Source organism: Pan paniscus, chromosome 11, assembly GCF_029289425.2.
Source record: "Pan paniscus chromosome 11, NHGRI_mPanPan1-v2.0_pri, whole genome shotgun sequence".
Lineage (NCBI taxonomy): Eukaryota > Metazoa > Chordata > Mammalia > Primates > Hominidae > Pan > Pan paniscus.
Genome location: NC_073260.2, coordinates 89,173,501 through 89,192,606, shown reverse-complemented (window position 1 = coordinate 89,192,606; position 19,106 = coordinate 89,173,501). Strand labels below are relative to the sequence as shown.

The window sequence follows — 19,106 nt, the reverse complement described above, 5'->3', positions numbered from 1 at the left end:
CCTGCCCTGTGGAGTTCACAGGAGGGCTGTTGAGGGCCATTAGCCACTCTTGCTGGTCAGAGCCTTTTCAAACTCTACAAGCTTGGGAAAAGATAGCAGCTGTGGATGGTGACCCTGTGTGTGGTCTTCCTTAGTTCCAGCAGACATCAGAGCATGCACTCTTTTCCTGCTCTGTGGTGGATGTCTTCACACAACTCAATCAGAGCTTTGAGATCATCCGGAAGCTGGAATGCCCAGACCCCAGCATCCTTGCCCACTACATGAGGAGGTTTGCTAAGGTGACCATAACTCTTCCTACTCCCTCCCCCTTACCACCACCACACTCACAGTCTCATCACAGGCCTGAGCTCAGCACCTCTCCACTGTGGCCTCCTGGTAAAGCTCGTGTGACCCCCATTCTCCTTTGCTGGTTTCTGGGGCAGACAGATGGTTCTGTCTTAGTGCTGTTCTGTGGTTGAGAGAGAGCTTTCTCCTGTACTGTGAGATTCCCCCTTTACCTCCCTGTTGTTATTGTTCTGTGATGAGAAGTGCCACCTCAGGCAAGATCCCCATAGAAGAGCTAAGAGTTCCCTTTCCTTTTCTTTCCTTTCTCCTCTTCTCAGACCATCGGGAAAGTGCTGATGCAGTATGCAGACATCTTGTCAAAGGACTTCCCAGCCTATTGCACAAAGGAGAAACTGGTAGGTTCAGGCCCTGGGACTCTTACAGAAAGAGAGTGGAAGACATTTGAATCCTTGCTTTTGAAGCTGTCCTCAGAATTGAGGGTTGGGGTGACACTCCTGATGCCTGATTCCCACCATGGCTTTGCTTCAGATCCATGCCACAAAATTACAAGAACTTGACAGAGTTCCTGTGAGTCTCATTTGGTACATTATCCTCTGCTAAGCTAGACCTTTGCTTAGTCTTTTTTTAAATATATATATAAAAACTTTAGATATTCAGAGAGTTATAAAGGATAATACATTAATACTTGAGTACCTACCACCCAGCTTAAAAATGAAAACGTTTGCTTTTAGTCAAGGAGAATTATCTGAACTGGCCCCAGCTCTTAGTGCTGAGGGAGAAACCTATGTCATATGTGAAGTCCCTGTGGCTTTTGTGAGAGATGGAGGGAACCTAGGCTAATGGGTCCTATGCTGAAAGGAGCCAAGACTCAACAGCTACATCTGTCCCCAAAGCCCTGCATCCTGATGAACAATATGCAGCAACTGAGGGTCCAGCTGGAGAAAATGTTTGAGGCCATGGGAGGCAAGGAGGTAGGTCTTAGGGTTTGGGAGTCACTGTATTTTCCCTTTATTCCTGAGCTCCTTGGCCATAGAACTCCACCCTCTCTTAACTAGGTGTAGGCCAGGAATTTAGCTTGGGGTCTGGGCTGGCTTAATCTGAGATAGGCATTCGGGTAAGGCCCTGCGAGGGAGGAATAGGCACTGGGGTAAGCCCTGCAAGGAAGTAGTAGGGGTGTGGCAGGGTAGAAGAGGGTAAGAAAAGCAGCCTAGCCAGGCTTACCTCCTGTGAATACAGCTGGACCTTGAAGCTGCAGACAGTCTGAAGGAGCTGCAAGTGAAACTGAATACGGTTCTGGATGAGCTCAGCATGGTGTTTGGAAACAGGTCAGTGACCCCACAATACAAGGCCCTCAGAGCCAGATGTGGTCCCTAGCCAATCCCAGAGCCCTTGCCCCACACCTCTCCATATAGCTGCAGGTGTGTGGATCTTCCCTGTACTCCTGCTGACTGTCCCTGCTGGAAATGCACCATGAGCATATGGGAATGGGATCAAATAGCTGGTGCCGCTCCAGGGACAGCGTGTGTTTGGGGAGGGAAAGGCTACACTGCGGGCACATGTGTAGTTTCCAGGTACGGATTGATGAGTGTGTTCGACAAATGGCCGACATCCTGGGCCAGGTTCGGGGCACAGGGAATGCATCTCCAGACGCCAGGGCCTCAGCGGCTCAGGATGCAGATAGCGTACTCCGGCCTCTCATGGACTTCCTGGATGGCAAGTGAGTACAGCATTCAGGACTATCCTGTGGGGATGAGCAAAGCAGATGCTATCGGGCAAGGGAGCCCCTTGGGGAGAGGGGTTCTCAAACTCTCACCCTGGCCTCACCTGTTGCCTGGACTTGCAGCCTCACCCTCTTTGCCACTGTGTGTGAGAAGACGGTTCTGAAGCGTGTACTGAAGGAGCTCTGGCGCGTGGTGATGAACACAATGGAGAGGATGATTGTTCTGCCCCCACTCACTGACCAGACGGTAAGGACACCTCCTTCCACTTCCTCCTGCTGTCTCCCTTCCCCTCACTCCCTGCTTCCTGATGGAGTTGGGGTCCTCTGCTTTTGACTGATTCCCTCTCTGCCCAGGGCACCCAGCTGATCTTCACTGCTGCCAAGGAGCTGAGCCATCTTTCCAAACTCAAGGTACTCTGGGTGTGGGGTCCTCCTGGCAGGTGTGGTCCTTCTGAAGTCATGGAGAGAGGGTGGCTGCGGGGAAGGAAATTGGAGCTTTGGAGACTGAAGAGGAAAAGGAGGAGATGAATATGCACTGGGGGCTGGCAGGTGGGTGCAAGACTTTCATGACTGCCGTGAGCTGTCCTGATGCTGCTGATTTCTCTGAACAGGATCACATGGTACGAGAGGAAACACGGAATCTCACTCCAAAGCAGTGTGCAGTCCTTGACCTCGCCCTGGACACCATCAAGGTGGAGGCCCCCCCTTTTTCAGACAGTCTTAACCACCACACTCACTTGGCCCTGGCATTCCACTCTCCCAGACCAGGTGTCCCTCCAATTCTTAACACTCCACATCCAGAAGAGAGTTACTATGTACTGCCAAGGATACAGAATCAGATATGGTTCCTAAATTCAAGATGCTCATCATTGGTAAGGTGATATAAGGCAGGAACATATGAACTGTGCTTCAAGGCACCTGGGAGAGGTATGTCATAGGTCTCAAGTTCTCTAAGGTTCAGATGGGTAAAAGAGCACTTTTGGTTCTTCTCCGTGCCTGAAGTGTTTCTATTCCATTTCTGTGCCTGTCCAGAAAGACCCATCCTTCAAACACTGCCGTACCTCCAGGAATGTGGCCATCCCCTACTAATCCTGCCAAATACCCAAATAATACTCATCCAAGAGCCTATGCTCTGGTTCTGTGGGTGTTCCTGAACAGCCTATTCTCACAGTCCTCTTCTTGCTTCTCTGAGGACAATGTTGGGGAGCTGCTTTCTGTAAGGGGATGAAGCAGTCACAGGTGCTCTTTTATCTTGCAGCAATACTTCCATGCAGGAGGCAATGGGCTGAAGAAAACCTTCCTGGAGAAGAGCCCAGATCTGCAGTCTCTACGCTATGCCCTGTCTCTGTACACACAGACTACTGACACTCTCATCAAGACCTTTGTGCGCTCGCAGACCACCCAAGGTAAGGCCCTGAGGGCTTTGGGTATCCACCTCTCCTCTCTGATACACATCTTCCCCTAGGGAGTCTGTATCTTCATGCCCTTGGGAGCAGATCCAGTTACTTCTTCAGAGAGCCCTTCAAATTCAGATCTCTATTGCTTGATGGGACCTCAGTACTTACCTCCACCCCATACCCATTACCAGGCAGGAGAATCACAGAGGCCTGGGAAATATGTCTAAGATTTCTTTTCCCAGACATTGCCTGGCCCATGCATGTTTATTAAACTCAAGGAATATACCCTGACTGGTAAGCGGCAAGAAGGAAAAATCTGTGAGGAAGCCTTGAGAATGAATGGAAGCCATGAGAAATGTGAAGGCTCATAGTGTGGGGAGCTTTGCTGGGAGTTGTCCTGGGGAGAGAAGGCAAAAGACTTTCCAGACTCTGCAGCATGGATAGGGAGACAAGGAAGAGAGGCAAACCATGGCAGCTGCTGAAGGGAGGGCGTGGATCCTGGGGCCCTGTGCACAGCTGAGGCTCCAGTCTCAGGGGTGCTGTTTATGCACAGGGGACCCAGGAAGCCGGTTTTCTCCCAGTGACTTTCAGTCCTCAGAACCCCTCCCTACCTCCAGCATGGCCTGTCCAAAACAAAACACATCTGCATAGATGTAGCTCAGGTTGAAATTCTGACGCTGGAGCAGAGCCCTCCCAGGAGGCACCTCAGGCACATTTGTTACTGCTTGTTCCAAGGAAACCTGAGCAGGCTGCCTGGGGGAGTGAACCTGGTGGGGGAAGTTGGCGCTTAGGCATTACTGAGCTGTGTGTGAATCTGGGGCACAGGGCTGACCTAGAGGGGAGAGGGCTCTAAGCAGGTAGACTGGTGATGGAAAGTGAGAAAATGGAAGGGACCGAAAGTACTGCTCTATTCCCCATCTGTTCTCATTTCCAATCCAGGGAGGGAAGAATAGAGAGCAAAAGAAGAGCTGTGAGTCTCACTTAAGTGGACAGGGAGAACTTTTACAGAGCTGGGTACATGTTCAGGCATACACCATCAAGGAAGATCTGAGTTAATCCAGAAAGGCTTTTTAGAAGCATTGAGCTTTAAGCTTGATAAAAGATGAGGAGAGCCTGGAATGAGCACACATATGATGAGAGCAGGGTTGGCAACTGCGGGAAGAATCCATGTGTATGTGTGTGCATTTTCTACCCGTTGCTTTATCATTTAAGGGTCTAGGAAATTAAAGCCTACAGCCTGTCTCTTGTCCTGCTCATCTCAGATACCTCCTCTCTGTATTTTTCTACTGTTTCTGCCCATGATTTGGTTGGTCTCTGACCCATGAAGTCTAATTTGGAGCATTCACACACTGACTGCAGCTCTTTCACTTCTTTCTCCACTCTGCCCCACCTCTGTGCTCCCTCAGAATATGTGTAGAGCTGCTTTGAATGGCTGTTAACTCCTTAGACTGCTAACGGATTCTTCTTTCTCTGTTCTGCTGCTGCTACTACCTCTGACTTGCCTGTCCTCATTCAGTGCATGATGGGAAAGGTATTAGATTTACTGCTAATGAGGACATTCGTCCGGAAAAGGGTATGTTGTACACCGTGCAGATATGGATCTAACATGGGCTAACACTGACCCCTGGGAGCTAGAATGAGCAACTTGTGCTGGGGGTGGGGGAACAAGCTGTCAAAGTTTAGGAGCTCTATCTCAAGTCTTAGAGATGGGTAATGCCTTCATATAGCCCAGGAAGGGGTTCTGTTGTTGATCTCTGTCGTATTCTCAGCATTCTCCCACCCCTCCACCTCAGGACAAAGAAGGATTTTCTCTGGGGTGTAAGATTGTGGTGGTGTTTTCTTTTTTTCTTTTTTTTTTTTGAGACGGAGTCTCGCTCTGTCGCCCAGGCTGGAGTCCAGTGGAGCGATCTCTGCCCACTGCAAGCTCCGCCTCCCAGGTTCACACCATTCTTCTGCCTCAGCCTCCCTAGTAGCTGGGACTACAGGCGCCTGCCACCACTGCCAGCTAATTTTTTTGTATTTTTAGTAGAGACGGGGTTTCACCATGTTAGCCAGGATGGTCTCAATCTCCTGACCTCGTGATCCCCCCACCTCAGCCTCCCAAAGTCCTGGGATTACAGGTGTGAGCCACTGCACCTGGCCAGGTGTTTTCTTAAAATAGGGTGGGGTGTCTGCTAAGGGGAGCCTGTAGATTGGCTCTTTTCAGAGATTGGAACTGGGGAGTTCATTCTATAGAGGGGCCCAGGTTTGAGGGGGATGAAGTCTTTCAGAGCACAGCAGCCTCCCAAGCAGGGACCTCTAGGAATCCTGGGCATAGGTGGGAGGTTGCTGCTTTTGGCTAGAGAGGACCCACATTTTTCCATTAAGAGACACCACCAGGTCAACATAATTCCCAGACACCGATACAAGGTGATGGCACTGCCCTACCCCAACGTCTTTCAGTTAAAAGTCCTTTAGCCTAGGAGATAAGAGTTTTGGGGATCCTTGAGAGAGAGTCTTAGTGCACTTTTGGAAAATGTTGCGCCTAAGATGCTGTCAGCTTAACTTGTGTTACAAGACACAGCCTTGTTCTTTATCCCATTTCTTTCCCTTCTCCTATTGCTTACTTCCCATGGTTACTGTGGTGATTGCTTCTTGCTTTTGGGTATAGGGTGGTGACCTCCTCACCCCTCAGGTTTACCTCTTAGAGTTCTCCAGTGGGGAATCATCTCTCCATTTGTCCCTCAGGGTCTGGTGTGGACGATCCTGTGGGAGAAGTCTCTATTCAGGTGGACTTGTTTACACACCCTGGTACTGGGGAGCACAAGGTCACAGTGAAAGGTGAGTGATGGACTTACAGGTCTGCCCTTTCCTTGCCCAGTGGCCTCACTCATCACTCAAAAGCAGGGGCTGCTCATCCCAGCCCTCCAGCTCAGCCCTCCTCCAAGGGGAAGGTCACCTGGGGTTCAAGAACTGGGAAATCCTGGTGGGATCCCTCACAGGTTTCCCTTGTTTGGGCAGTGGTGGCTGCCAATGACCTCAAGTGGCAGACAGCGGGTATGTTCCGGCCTTTCGTGGAGGTGACTATGGTTGGCCCACACCAAAGTGATAAGAAGAGGAAGTTCACAACCAAATCCAAAAGCAACAACTGGGCCCCCAAGTACAATGAGACATTCCACTTGTAAGTTACGGGGGGGACATACAGGACTCTGGGATGGGGTTAAGACTTGAGGGGTGGGGGTAGAGGAGGGCCCGGGGGGATGGCAGACTAGGGTGAAATCAGCTGAAGACTCAACTCTGGCCTCATAACTTCTATCTTGTGCTCACAGCCTCCTGGGAAATGAAGAGGGGCCCGAGTCCTATGAGTTGCAGATATGCGTGAAGGATTACTGCTTTGCCCGGGAAGATCGCGTGCTAGGGCTGGCTGTGATGCCTCTGAGGGATGTCACAGCCAAGGGCAGCTGTGCCTGCTGGTGCCCCTTGGGTCGGAAGATCCATATGGATGAGACAGGCCTGACCATTCTCCGGATTTTGTCTCAGAGGAGCAATGACGAGGTGGCCCGAGAATTTGTGAAACTCAAATCAGAGTCTCGTTCCACGGAGGAGGGGAGCTGAACACCTTCGACTCCTGTGCCAATCAGGCAGCAGCAATTTCACAAATCAGGGCCAGTGGGAGTTAGCTGTGTAACCGGCTTAGGGTCTTTGCAGTCAAGAGGCTGACCCCTTCAGTTAAAGATATTTAAGGAAAAATTTGGGGTGGTGATAATATGGCTTTTCCCAGAAAGGGTCATGAAGCCCTGGCCCAACAGGACTGTGGTACTAGGGGCTGGGATGTGGGGTTACCACATGGAGAGATTTTCCATTAAGAGAGAAGGACAAACATTTCTGAGAGTGTCAGCCATTCTTGGTAGACACCTCTCCACTCCTCATCCCACCTCTACCCATCTCCATGCCACACCTTATCCAGTTAGACACATACATACCAATTATTAGAAGAACAAGTTTAGAAGGTGTGGAACTTGTGCCTGGCTGGCTGGGTAGTCAGTTGAGCCTGTTGCTGAGCCCTGTGGTCTGGATTGGAGTATGGCCAGGGCAGGAGCACACAGAATAGAATTTAGACTGTCCCTTGAGTAGAATCCACTGATTTTCTGTGGCTCCAGTGAGAACAAGGCTTTGAAACTGAACAAGATACCTTCTAGAAATGAACTGTACTAATCCCTTTCCCCAGATTGTATCATGAGTAGAATCAGGTTCACGTGATGCTTCAAAGCCCTGAGAAGAATATTTCTTTGGACCCCAGGCACTAGGGGCCACCTGCCTGGGAGTCTCCCTGCCTCACTCCTCTAGGCAGGGGAGTGATGCTTCAGGACGTGACAGGCTGTTCTAACATGTGTCTACCTGAGGGCTAGTTGAAGGATCCAGGAGTATTTTCTTCTTGGGTGGGCCCTGAACAAAGCCAAAAATTGTAGAAACCAGTCTAGAAAAAGTCCTGCTCATCTGTGGCCACTGCCTTCTAGCCATCCTCCACCTTGCAGAAAGAATCTAGCCTTTGGTCTCTCTCTCTCTCTCATCGGGGTCATTTGCTATTCCCCTCTGATATTCAACCCTATAGAAGGAGCCTGGACTCTGATCCCTCTGTACAGGCTGGATGGAAGGGGCCCTCCACACTTCCTGGGAGGTCAGAGACAAACTGTTTCAGAGAGTCAGATGGACTTCCCAAGACTTGTTGAGAGATGTGACATGGTTCTTGGATTTCCTCTGTAGCAGCCTCCTGGACTTCCTGAGGACTCAACATTGTCCACAGATGTACTGGCCATTACATGAAACAAGAAACCAAGCATCTTTGCTGTTGTTAATTATTATATGTGCCATTGTTACAGGAGATTATAGGCTAGTCTGTAATAAATTATCTTATAGCAGCCTTTGGGGTTTGGTAATTCTGCTAATGTGTGGAAAGCCATGGAAATGACTGTCTTTTATAATGGTAGATTTTGGCCTAATGGTCCTTTGCTGCTTCACACTCCTCCACCCCCATACCTGACAGCCAGTGGGTGAAGCCTAAAGTGGTTCTGGATAAACACCACTGGGCTAACATCCTGTCCTAGACCTGAGACCACCAATCTAATTTAACAGAGTCATGGGACCTACGGCACCAGCTTCCTACAAAAGGTCCAAAAGAGTAGCAGGAGAGGTATTCTGGTGAAAACTAGTCCATGCTTCTCTTCCCTTTGTCTAGAATCGCTAGGACAGATCACAGCCTGGGTTGTGAGGACAAGGCAGGGGCCCACTGGGGAGAGGTGTGCCTGCCCGTCTTGGCAGAGGACTGAGGCTGCCACAGACAGGACAGAAGATTAGGCTTAGGACTGTACCTTGGACTTTCATTCAGGCTCTATTCGAGGAAGAAGAGCTGCAGTAGAAAGCCCACTCCCAAAGGGGAAGAAATAAGGTAAAAGGCCTCATGGCGTGGAAATGGGAAAAGCTGAAACAAGAAAGATAGTGCTCACCTACTCTCTCAACCTGCACTAACACTACTTGTGGGGCAGGGACTAACGGGGCACCAGACAGGGAACTAGCTCCGTTTCCACTGCTTGCTAAATAAATCCTTAGAGTTCAGTTGCTCATTTAAAAACTTCCTCCTCCCCGCTCCTCTCCCAAGCCAGCCACTTCACATTTCTGCCTCAAAATTACCTCTTGAATCCATTGGGTCGCCTCAAGTTCCCACCACCACAAGAGTCGTGGCAGCTTTTAGGTCCTCATGCCTGAGTTACTGTGATAATCCCCTGCTTCCGTTCTTACCCTGCTCTCTTCACGCACTCCAATATAAAGTCCTTCTCCTATTAAACTATTCAGTGGTCACCCATAGCCTCCAGGCTGAAACTCCAAGACCCTCCAAGATAGCGCAGCCAGCACCGCCCCCCTTGCCCCTATCCTGCAGCTGTTCTAAAGTACTGCCCCGGCAGGTCCCCGACAAGCACTGTGTGCTCCTACCCCTCCGTGCCTGCACATGCTGCTCCCCTTGCTGGAAAATCTGCCAGCCTTTTCCACTGCTTTCTAGGCTCTGCTATCTGGACGCCTCCCCACAGCACTCTACGTATTGTTATAATTTACTTGTCTCTTTCCCCTCATCAGCCTGTGATCTACCCAAAGGCAGGATCTGAGTGTTGTATCTCCATTTCCCCAGCGGCCAGCATAGTTCGGGTACTTCAAAGCCAGATCGGCCCCTAGGGGCCCTCTCCATGGAGAAACGGTGGGTCTGGCACCTGAGGGTAGGGGTGTGGCCAGAGGCGGGCTCATGGGAGATGGGCGTGGTTTGTGGGCGGGGCTCTGCTCTAGGCCGGAACCTGGGTCTCTAGGGCGTCTGCGCAGGAAGGTGCGTTGAGATGGCAGTTGCCGGAGTTGGAGGCCGGGAGGCGACGGTGAGCAAGAGGCTCCCAAAGTGGGTGCCCGAGTAGAAGTTATCGCCTTCTCCCTCCCAATATTCCTTGAAGAGAGACTCTGTCCCCTCTCAGTATTTCCAGTAGCTGTCTATCCTTATACTTTCTTGAGACAACTCCCCATATTCGAGTATACTGGTTTTCCAGACACTCCCACAGAGGACATATTTGTCGAGATTATCTAAGGAAGGGGGGCTTTATCCCCCATGTAACTCCTAAAGGGCACATATTTTTCCAGTTATTTCATGAAGAGATACCCCCAAACCTCCAGCAATTGCACATTCTTGTTAACTCAGGGAGTTTTCCACTTTTCCAGCACTATGCAGATTCTCTAAGAAGTCATAATCCTTGTCCCATACTTGATCTGAAGTGGCACGTTTGCTATCATTCCCTCCCACTCTTTGGCATAGGATACCTACTCTAGAGGGAAGAGTCAAACTCTGGCTGGCTACCCATGGCTTCAGCAAGCTTTCAGATTTGAATTAGCCACTAATTTCTGTAGGCTATATCTAATCAGAATTAGAACAGAAGTACCTTTAACAATGGACTTTTAAGAAAGAAAAATCACATCTTTCAGCGTAAGTTGTCGCCGTCGTATTCATTGTGAATATTCCGACTAACTCCCTGAATAATCCTCCCAAGCCCAGAAGCAGACAGGCGAAGTTGAAGAAGCAACAAATAGTGGAGATGGTATTGAAGTAGGAGTCAGAAGATTGGGCCCAGTTCTGCTACATTCTAGTCAGGAGATGACCTTTAACTTCTCAGAGCCTCAATAACTTGAATCTGTTATCTAGGACTAATAACTCCTGCCATGTCTACCTCAGAGGGATCAAATGGGCTCATATATATGAAAGCACTTTGAAAACTATACATTTTCTCTAAGTGTATAGGAGATTATTATAAATGATCCTCTGAGTTCTAATTAACTTCCAAGGAATTTGTCTTGCTTGGTACTAGGTTCAAATGCAACAGATATTTTTTGAGCGCTTACTATGTGCCAGGTATTCATCTAGACATGAGGCCTAGCATTGAACCAAAAGAGACAAAAACCCCTTATAAATTTAAGAATGAGTCGTCAGCATATTAAGTGCCTACTCATTACCCAGTGCAGCGTCAAAGCATGGTGAAGTAGTAGGAAGAATCTGTATTCTAGATTTAACTCTGCCACTATATAGCTGTGTGAGAAAGATTTTTTCCCTGTGTGAGCCTGAACTTCCTCATCTGTAAAATAAGGAAGTTAAACAAGGTAACCTCTAGTTTTCTAGTCTTGACTCATCTGTACTTTAGGGGACCTGAAAGAAATTGATTAAAATACATATACTTTATTGGCCTTTTCTGAGTTGGGTTAAGAATGGAGAGAAAAATAGGAAGCAAAGAAGGATATGTCTGTATAGCAAATCGTGGGGTTTGATAAAGTATAATTTTTCCAAGTATTACAAAATTTGACTTTTATATAAATATGAAATTAATAGGTCTCCAATATTTTATTTATTAATTAATGAGGGAACCAGTAAGATATTAAGATCAGTTCAAATGAAAAATTAAGAGCTAAACATTCATAGGCAATTTAATAAAGGAATGTTAAAATACGATTTCTGAATGATATACAAAACTAATTAAGGTCCTAAAGTGCAATAAGTCATAAATTTTGGAGTCATCTTTTCCACCAGACATAAAACATTTTTATCACTACTAGATGAAAATCTATAAGTTAACCTCTGCCCTAACGAGTTATAAAATAGTCCAGTCAATAGAAAACTAATCAAAGATACAAACACAAAACTGTACTAAAAGATCATCCAATAATTTATTTCACCTGTTTCTAGGTTTCAGATGACTTTTCTGACAATTGTAGTCATCAACTTCAACTTAGTTGTCAGGAAATGAAATCTGTTTCCCAAGCTTTGAAACTATAACTTTATGATGAAGATAAATAAAGTGAATTCCAAACTACCATATGTGTCTTAGAGATAGATCATTTTGGACTTCAGGGATCAAGTTCCAAGTTTCTTAAGAATGTGTTTGAATGACACAGTATCAGCATGAGAAATTCTCATATTCTGAATCTTTATTTCCTTTATAGAAATTCCATGGAATTATAGTTGGTCTACTCTGCAATGTCTCTATTTAAAAGCCCAAGTGAGGACAGACAAGATGAACGTAGGTAAACTCAGGAAAATGTATCTGAGTATGTCATTGTTATTACCTCTGAAGTGTGTGTGTGTGTGTGTGTGTGTGTGTGTGTACATGCACATATGGCAGATCAACCTGGCAATCAGATTGTTAACCTACCAAACAACTGATCAGGAAAGGAAATATATTTTTCAAAAGTAAATACTTTGTACTTAGAAGTACAAGCTCCACTGTTTTATCATCTGAAAATCCTAATTTGAGTACTCTCTTAACTTTTATATTTGGAAATTCACCAGTAAAGCTTGTGTACCTTTCCTTCTCTCCCCATTCTTCATAACTGCCTCCTGCTAAAAAGAGGTGATCAGTGTGAAAAAAGGCTGCTGAGGCAGATAAGGTCCTCCTTTGCAGCCTTTTTGTGGACAGAACAAATGGATCTGTCTCTGTAGTAAGGGAGGATTTCCATACCATTTCCGTGCTTTCCTTTGGTGAATCAAGATTCTAAAGGGAGGCCGGGCGTGGTGGCTCACACCTGTAATCCCAGCACTGTGAGAGTCCAAGGCCGGCAGATCACTTGAGGCCAGGAGTTCAAGACTAGCTTGGCCAACATGGCAAAACCTGTCTCTACTAAAAATAAAATAAATAAATAAATAAATAAATAAATAAGCCAGGCATGGTGGCACATGCCTGTACTCCCAGCTACTTGGGAGGTTGAGGGACAAGAATCGCGTGAGCCTGGGAGGTGGTGGTTGCAGTGAGCCAAGATTGTGCTGTTGCAGTCCAACCTGGGTGACAGAGGGAAACTCTATCTTTAAAAAAAAAAAAAAATCCTAAAGGGAGCAGGAGTAATCACACTCCAGCCATCTTTCAGAATGGAACTGCCTGTTATGTAAGAACAACAACAACAAATTATTTCTAATGTGAAATTTTGAAAAAGGAAGATTTAGATTTAGGCTTCCTTTTGAGGAATGGAGAAAGTGCAGAATGAAATCAGTTCACTGATTGAAGGTCACAGTGTACTTTCTTTTTTTTTTTTTTTTTTTTTTAGTAACACGGAGTCTCGCTCTGTTGCCCAGGCTGGAGTGCAGTGGCGCGATCTCGGCTCACTGCAAGCTCCGCTTCGCAGGTTCACGCCATTCTCCTGCCTCAGCCTCCCAAGTAGCTGGGACTACAGGTGTCCGCCACCACACCTGGCTAATTTTTTGTATTTTTTTTTAGTAGAGACGGGGTTCCACTGCGTTAGCCAGTATGGTCTCCATCTGACCTCGTGATCCACCCGCCTTGGCCTCCCAAAGTGCTGGGATTATAGGCGAGTGTACTTTCTTTTCTTGCTGTCATTGGGCAGTTGTCCGATTTCATCCTGGAGGAAGCCCATGTCAAGGACACTGGCCCTGGTTCCAGAAGTAGAAAGTCAGGATACTTCCATCCAAAGGAAAACCAGGGAGTCCTCTGCTACCCTCAGGAGAGCTAAAGGGCTAAAGGACCCAGAAGATAATCAACTGCTCTGCATATTCTTATGAACAGAAAATATGGAGAGCCAGAATACTTTAGGGTGTGGTAAGTTCCAGGCAAATGAAAAATGTAATAATCATCAATAAAGACTGATCAATTCATTCGACAAATATTTATTGATTATTAAATAAGTGCGAGCCACTGTGCTAGGTATGGCAATACAATGGCAACAAAACTAGACAGAATTTCTGCTCTTAGCGAGATTATGGTTTAGCGAGGGGAAACATTAATTAACAGCATATTTAATTGCACCAATAAATATAAAATATCTGCCATAAATGCAGTGAAATAAATACCATATGGGAAGTATAGTAGTCAAGAGCATGAATTCTGGAGTCATACCGTCTAGGTTTGAATCCTAGCTCCACCACTTACCACGTTATCTTGGGCAAATCTCTTAATTTCTCTGCTACAGTTCCTCCTCTGTAAAATGGGGATAATAATAAAAGTGCTGCCACATAAGGTTGCTGTAAGGATTAAATTAGGTAATATTTATAAAGCATTTAGGACAGTATCTGCCACATGATAAACACTGGTAAATGTGTAAAAAATAATCAAAATAATCTATAAGAGCTTGACACTTTCAATCAGAAAGATAATTAAGAACTTCATCTATAAATGTGTGTTATTTCAAAAGCCAAACCTTTTACCAAGGAAAAAGAGTTGAAACCAGTTTTCCTGGTAAATCCCTACAGGTAGGCTAGGACTACCTGTTGCAGGTAGAGTTACTGCTTCTGCTATTTTGAGCAGTAAGCAATTAATACTGGTTTACCCAAGATTTTGGCCTATTCCACTGAATTTACAAAACAACAGTGCTAAACCCAATCATTTGGCAGGTAACACTATTTTGAATATTCAGAATCTTCAGGCCTATTCTGGTTGGAAAATCTACAGTACATAAATACTGGCCAGTTCTAACATCTTGGTTGTCTACCCTCTCCTTTCTATTTTCTTTTCTTTTTCTTTCTTTTTTTTTTTTTTTTTGACAGAGTCTTGCTCTGTTGCCCAGGCTGGAGTGCAGTGGCACGATCTCAGCTCACAGCAACCTCCACCTCCTGGTTCAAGCGATTCTCATGCCTCAGCCTCCCAAGAGCTGGGATTACAGGCATGCACCACCATGCCCAGCTAATTTTCGTATTTTTAGTAGAGACGGGGTTTCGCCATATTGGCCAGGCCAGTCTTGAACTCCTGACCTCAAATGGTCCACTCGCCTTGGCCTCCCAAAGTTCTGGGATTACAAGCGTGAGCCACCATGCCAGGCCTCTCCTTTCTATTTTCTACCACTTCTTAGTTCAGCCTTTCATCATTTTAAGTGTTGACTATTATAGCCGTCTTTTAAGTGGTGTTTCTGTCTGCACTCCGTTCCCCTGTAAATCTATCATATTAATGTTTCTGAACTTCCAGTTTATCACATTTTCCCCTACTCAAAATCTTTGTAGGATTCTCTGAGATAAAATTTAATATCATTATCCTAATATTAAAGTCCTGACTTGAAGTTCTTGTTTTCTGCCTCCTTCAGATTTTCGTACTTACTGTACTATCATACAACTTGTCTAGTCTCAATGCCAACCCTTTCATTAAGTCCTTTTTCCTGCCTACAGAACTGTCCCCTGCATCTCTACCTAATTAACCTGTGTTCGTCTCTTGAGTTTAGTGCAAGTCCTTCTCCATGAAGCTCTTTCCAACAATTCTGCCCTGCCCCCCTTTATCTCTCCTTCTTGAATTCCTGTAGTGCTTGGGTTCTACCGTGTTTGTTTGTTTGAGACAGAGTTTCACTCTGTCGCCCAGGCTGGAGTGAAGTGGTGTGACCTTGGCTCATTGCAACTTGAGGCTCATTGGTTGAGCCTCCTGGGCTCAAGTGATCCTCCCACCTCAGCCTCCCAACTAGCTGGGGCTAAAGGCACATGCCACCACACCCAGCTAATTTTTGTACTTTTTTATAGAGATGGGATCTCACTATGTTGCCCAGGCTGGTCTCAAACTTCTGGGCTCAAGTGATCCACCCAAGTGGCCACTCAAGTGGCCTCCCAAAGTGCTGGGATTACAGGTGTGAGCCACCATGCCTGGTCCAGTTTTTTAAAATAATAGCCTTATTGAGATACAATTAACATGTCACAAAATACACCCTTTTAAAGCATGTAATTCAGTGATTTTTAATATATTCAGAGTTTTGAAACCATGACCATAACTTAATTGTAGAACATTGTCATCATCCCAGAAAGAAACCCTATACCCATTAGCATTCACTCTCAGTTCTTTCCTCTGCTCTCCTATCCCCTGGCAACCACTAATGGATTTTTCTGGACTTGACATATAAATAGAATCATATAAAATGTGGCCTTTTGTTACTAGCTTCCTTCACTTATGTTTTCAAGGCCCATCCTTATTGTAGTATGTATCCTTTTTATGGCGGAATACTATTCCAGTGTTTGGATATACCACAATTTGCTTATCTCTTCATCAGGTGATAGACATTTGAATTGTTTCCATTTTTTTGGGTATTATGAGTAATGTTGCGGTAAACATGTGTAAAAGTTTTTGTGTGGACATATAATTTTAATTATCTTGGGTCTCTACAATTCATTTAACATCTTATGTACACCCTGCCTTGACATGCTTTGCTGTTTTACATCTATGTTGTGTGATTCCACTAGATTGTCTGCCTAGCATAGTGCCTACAGAGTTCTCTCTGTCCTAGAGAGTTTGCAAGACTGTCCCATTATTATATTTCTCCTTTCCCTTTCCTTTACCTTCCACACACTTCTGTAAATACCATCTTCATCACCACCACCACCACCACCACAAGACAACAATAAAAATTATCAACAGTTATCAAAAGGTAGCTTAATAATGCTAGGTAGTAATTCAAAAGGTTGGAGTAAATCTATATGTATTGACAAGGGAAGATGACCAATACATAGTGTAAAAAGAAAAAGGTAACTTGCAGAGCAATACATGTAGTAGGATCTCATTAAAAATATATAGAGAGAGAGATGTGTATATATACATAAATATTTGTGTATAAATTCCTTGAAATGGAAGGGACCTAAAGGATATACACCAATCTACTTATAGTGGTTTCCTTAGGAAAAGAAGGAGTGGAAGGCACAGGAAAGGAAACTTTAAATTTTTTCTATATATATTTTTGTTTTTGAATCTTTTACAGTGGAAATGTATTTTTATATTACTTTGGGTAATTCTTAAAATTAATAAAAAGAAAAAAGTGTAATCACAAATGGAAAATAACTAAGTTGGAGAAACTAAAAAGAAAGGACAGAAAAGGAAAAAAAAGAAAAAGGACTCCAGGAAGGAAGAGGGCATAGATATTGTGGCATGTAGACAGGAAAGTTAATCAGAGTCTTAGTAACAGAATACTCTACAAAAGAGCATTTAAATAAACACAAAAGTAGACATTTAGGTTGCACAACTCTGTGAACATACCAAAAACCACTAATTTTTATACTTTCAATAGGTGAATTGTATGGTTTATAAATTTTACCTCATAAAGTTGTTTAGAAAAGACAGATCAAAAGTTCCCAGTGGCCGGGTGCGGTGGCTCACACCTGTAATCCCAGCACTTTGGGAAGACAAGGTGGGCAGATCACTTGAGATCAGGAGTTCAAGACCAGCCTGGCCAACATGGTGAAACCCCGTCTCTAGTAAGAATACAAAAATTAGCCAGGCGTGGTGGCGCGTGCTTGTAATCTCAGCTTCTCGGGAGGCTGAGGCAGGAGAATCGCTTGAACCCAGGAGGCAGAGGTTGCAGTGAGCCGAGATCATGCCACTGCATAAACAAATAACTTTTTAGTATGTGTGTCCCATCTGATATTTGGGACATACTTATCTTGTATCTGAATGTTTTATTTGCTAAATCTGGCAACCCTAAACAGAAGGGGTTAAGGTTTGAATCCTTTAGATTTAAATTGCTTTTTTAGCATCACCAAGGCATTTTGTTTCTAACTGACGGCTTTTCATATAACTCCCAAACCCTCGTCTCCTATCCCAGGGAAGGTTTTATGATGGAGAAGCACTGAAAGTAATGTCTAGCAGTTCAGTCATACAAGCCTGATTTTACCTTTACTGCATTGATGAGAAATCATTGGTCCCAGATTCCAAATGTGGTCAGAGTACGAAAGCACAACTCCCAATTTCCATCCGCCTGGATGTTCCTGTCAGCTTCTGCCCTACAGAAAGGGAGAAGCCAAAGGTCTGTAAAGGGAGTAGGGAATAGGGCCTTTGGTTTTTGAGCATGTCCTAAATTGTGCCAGCCAAACCAACCTTCTATGGACCCTTGTTAATAAATTGGACAGCTTTTATGATTATTTTGATTTTCTTTAGGCTCTTTTGAACAATTTTAGACTTGTTTTTGCTTAACTCAGACAGAAAAATTAATGAAGCTTTAGGAGATGGTCAGACTTAGAGGTGCAGGAGATCAGTAGTAGCTCAGGAGCTGGACTTTTCATGACATTCCAGACTTTAGTGAGCTTCTTCTCAAAGCTCTTCTTAACACTGCATTCTACACACCCTCTACAGCCATGCTGAATATCCTCTGGTTTGCTGACTTTTGCATAGAAGTGTCAACAAACCATTAGCCTTAGCTGAGGCTCCTCTTTGAGTCCAGCTGTTCTGTGATTATATAGATCTTCCCATAAGGAGGAGGCGATTGTCCTCTACTGGAGGAGTTTGGACAGCAATCTGACCCCAATTGAGCAGAACATGTTTCTAAGCATTTTTCACTTGTGCACTTGTTCATTCAACAAATCTTTATTATATCCAGAGCCTAATGCTGAGCCAAGCGGTAGGCTACAGAGATTTAAAGAAAAGAAAAAACATGGTCTCTACCTTTTTTAAATAAATTGACATGAAATTGTATGTATTTATTGTGTACAATATGATGTTTTGAAATATATACATACCTTCTAGAATGGTTATATCAAGCTAATTAACATATGCAGTACCTCACATAGTATCTCTGCAGGGAAGGCTTATGGCCTGGGCAATTTTTAGTTCTGAGCAAGATGGCCTGGACCTTAGCTTGCTGCTGCTAGTAGATTACTGGGAGTGTCAGATCTGTCTTGTCATGTTAATGAGAGCTGGGTGGGACTTACTGCCACCTGCTACTCTTACTCCTTGTGCGAACTCTTCTGTACAGTAGAAACAGCTATGCTTCTCCTTGGAATGATATCCCAGTGGCCAGAGAACTGTCCCTTGAGCTCCACAGGGGCCGCTGCTTGCCGTGCATGTGGAGAGCCAGAGCACAGACCTGGCTTATCCAGCCTCCACCTGGCTTTGCCCCTCCACCCGCCGTGGTAGCTTAACACAAAGGACAGAAACTTTGGGGAGCTTTATGACCCTATCCATTGCCTGAGAAACCAGAATACCCTCCCTGGAGATATAAGGCAAGCACAAATCCCACCACTACTACCACAGCTGGTGTTCTTTTCCAAGTGCCACCTTGTGGCTAGAGGCCAACACAGTCCATTACAGCACCTCCAGGTAGAATAACACTGCACCCAGGAAGGAAGAAACTTGTGCCTGACCTCAGCTATCACCATTGTCTGCACCACCCTAGCCGACCAGGAGGTCCTGAGTCTGTTCGTGTGACCAGGTCATTACTTACTACCACTGGCATTTGAGAAAGCCAACACA

At 45.4% G+C, this 19,106-nt stretch overlaps 2 protein-coding genes across 9 annotated transcripts in view; both read left to right on the top strand.

Annotated features, from left to right (window-relative positions):
• UNC13B (unc-13 homolog B) overlaps positions 1 to 8,300 on the top strand; it is a 246,905-nt gene extending 238,605 nt beyond the window's left edge. For 4 of the 8 annotated variants that reach the window (XM_055092057.2, XM_003829826.6, XM_057298717.1 and 1 more), the window contains 13 exons: positions 135 to 278; positions 603 to 680; positions 1,179 to 1,256; positions 1,522 to 1,610; positions 1,850 to 2,002; positions 2,129 to 2,252; positions 2,360 to 2,416; positions 2,617 to 2,697; positions 3,264 to 3,411; positions 4,919 to 4,975; positions 6,130 to 6,222; positions 6,403 to 6,562; positions 6,711 to 8,300. In XM_055092057.2, the coding sequence (XP_054948032.1) occupies positions 135 to 278; positions 603 to 680; positions 1,179 to 1,256; positions 1,522 to 1,610; positions 1,850 to 2,002; positions 2,129 to 2,252; positions 2,360 to 2,416; positions 2,617 to 2,697; positions 3,264 to 3,411; positions 4,919 to 4,975; positions 6,130 to 6,222; positions 6,403 to 6,562; positions 6,711 to 6,996 (1,548 nt within the window). In that variant the 3' untranslated portion in view covers positions 6,997 to 8,300. The remainder of the gene's footprint in view (positions 1 to 134; positions 279 to 602; positions 681 to 1,178; positions 1,257 to 1,521; positions 1,611 to 1,849; positions 2,003 to 2,128; positions 2,253 to 2,359; positions 2,417 to 2,616; positions 2,698 to 3,263; positions 3,412 to 4,918; positions 4,976 to 6,129; positions 6,223 to 6,402; positions 6,563 to 6,710) is intronic. The other 4 variants (XM_055092058.2, XM_008955225.4, XM_003829825.6 and 1 more) reach the window with 1 other exon arrangement.
• A 108-nt stretch (positions 8,301 to 8,408) lies between these two features.
• Positions 8,409 to 19,106, top strand: part of LOC100979452 (phospholipid-transporting ATPase FetA-like) — a 78,138-nt gene continuing 67,440 nt past the window's right edge. Inside the window, 2 exon segments of the mRNA XM_055117112.1 lie at positions 8,409 to 9,797; positions 11,899 to 11,975. Coding sequence (XP_054973087.1) covers positions 11,933 to 11,975 — 43 coding nt within the window. The 5' untranslated portion in view covers positions 8,409 to 9,797; positions 11,899 to 11,932.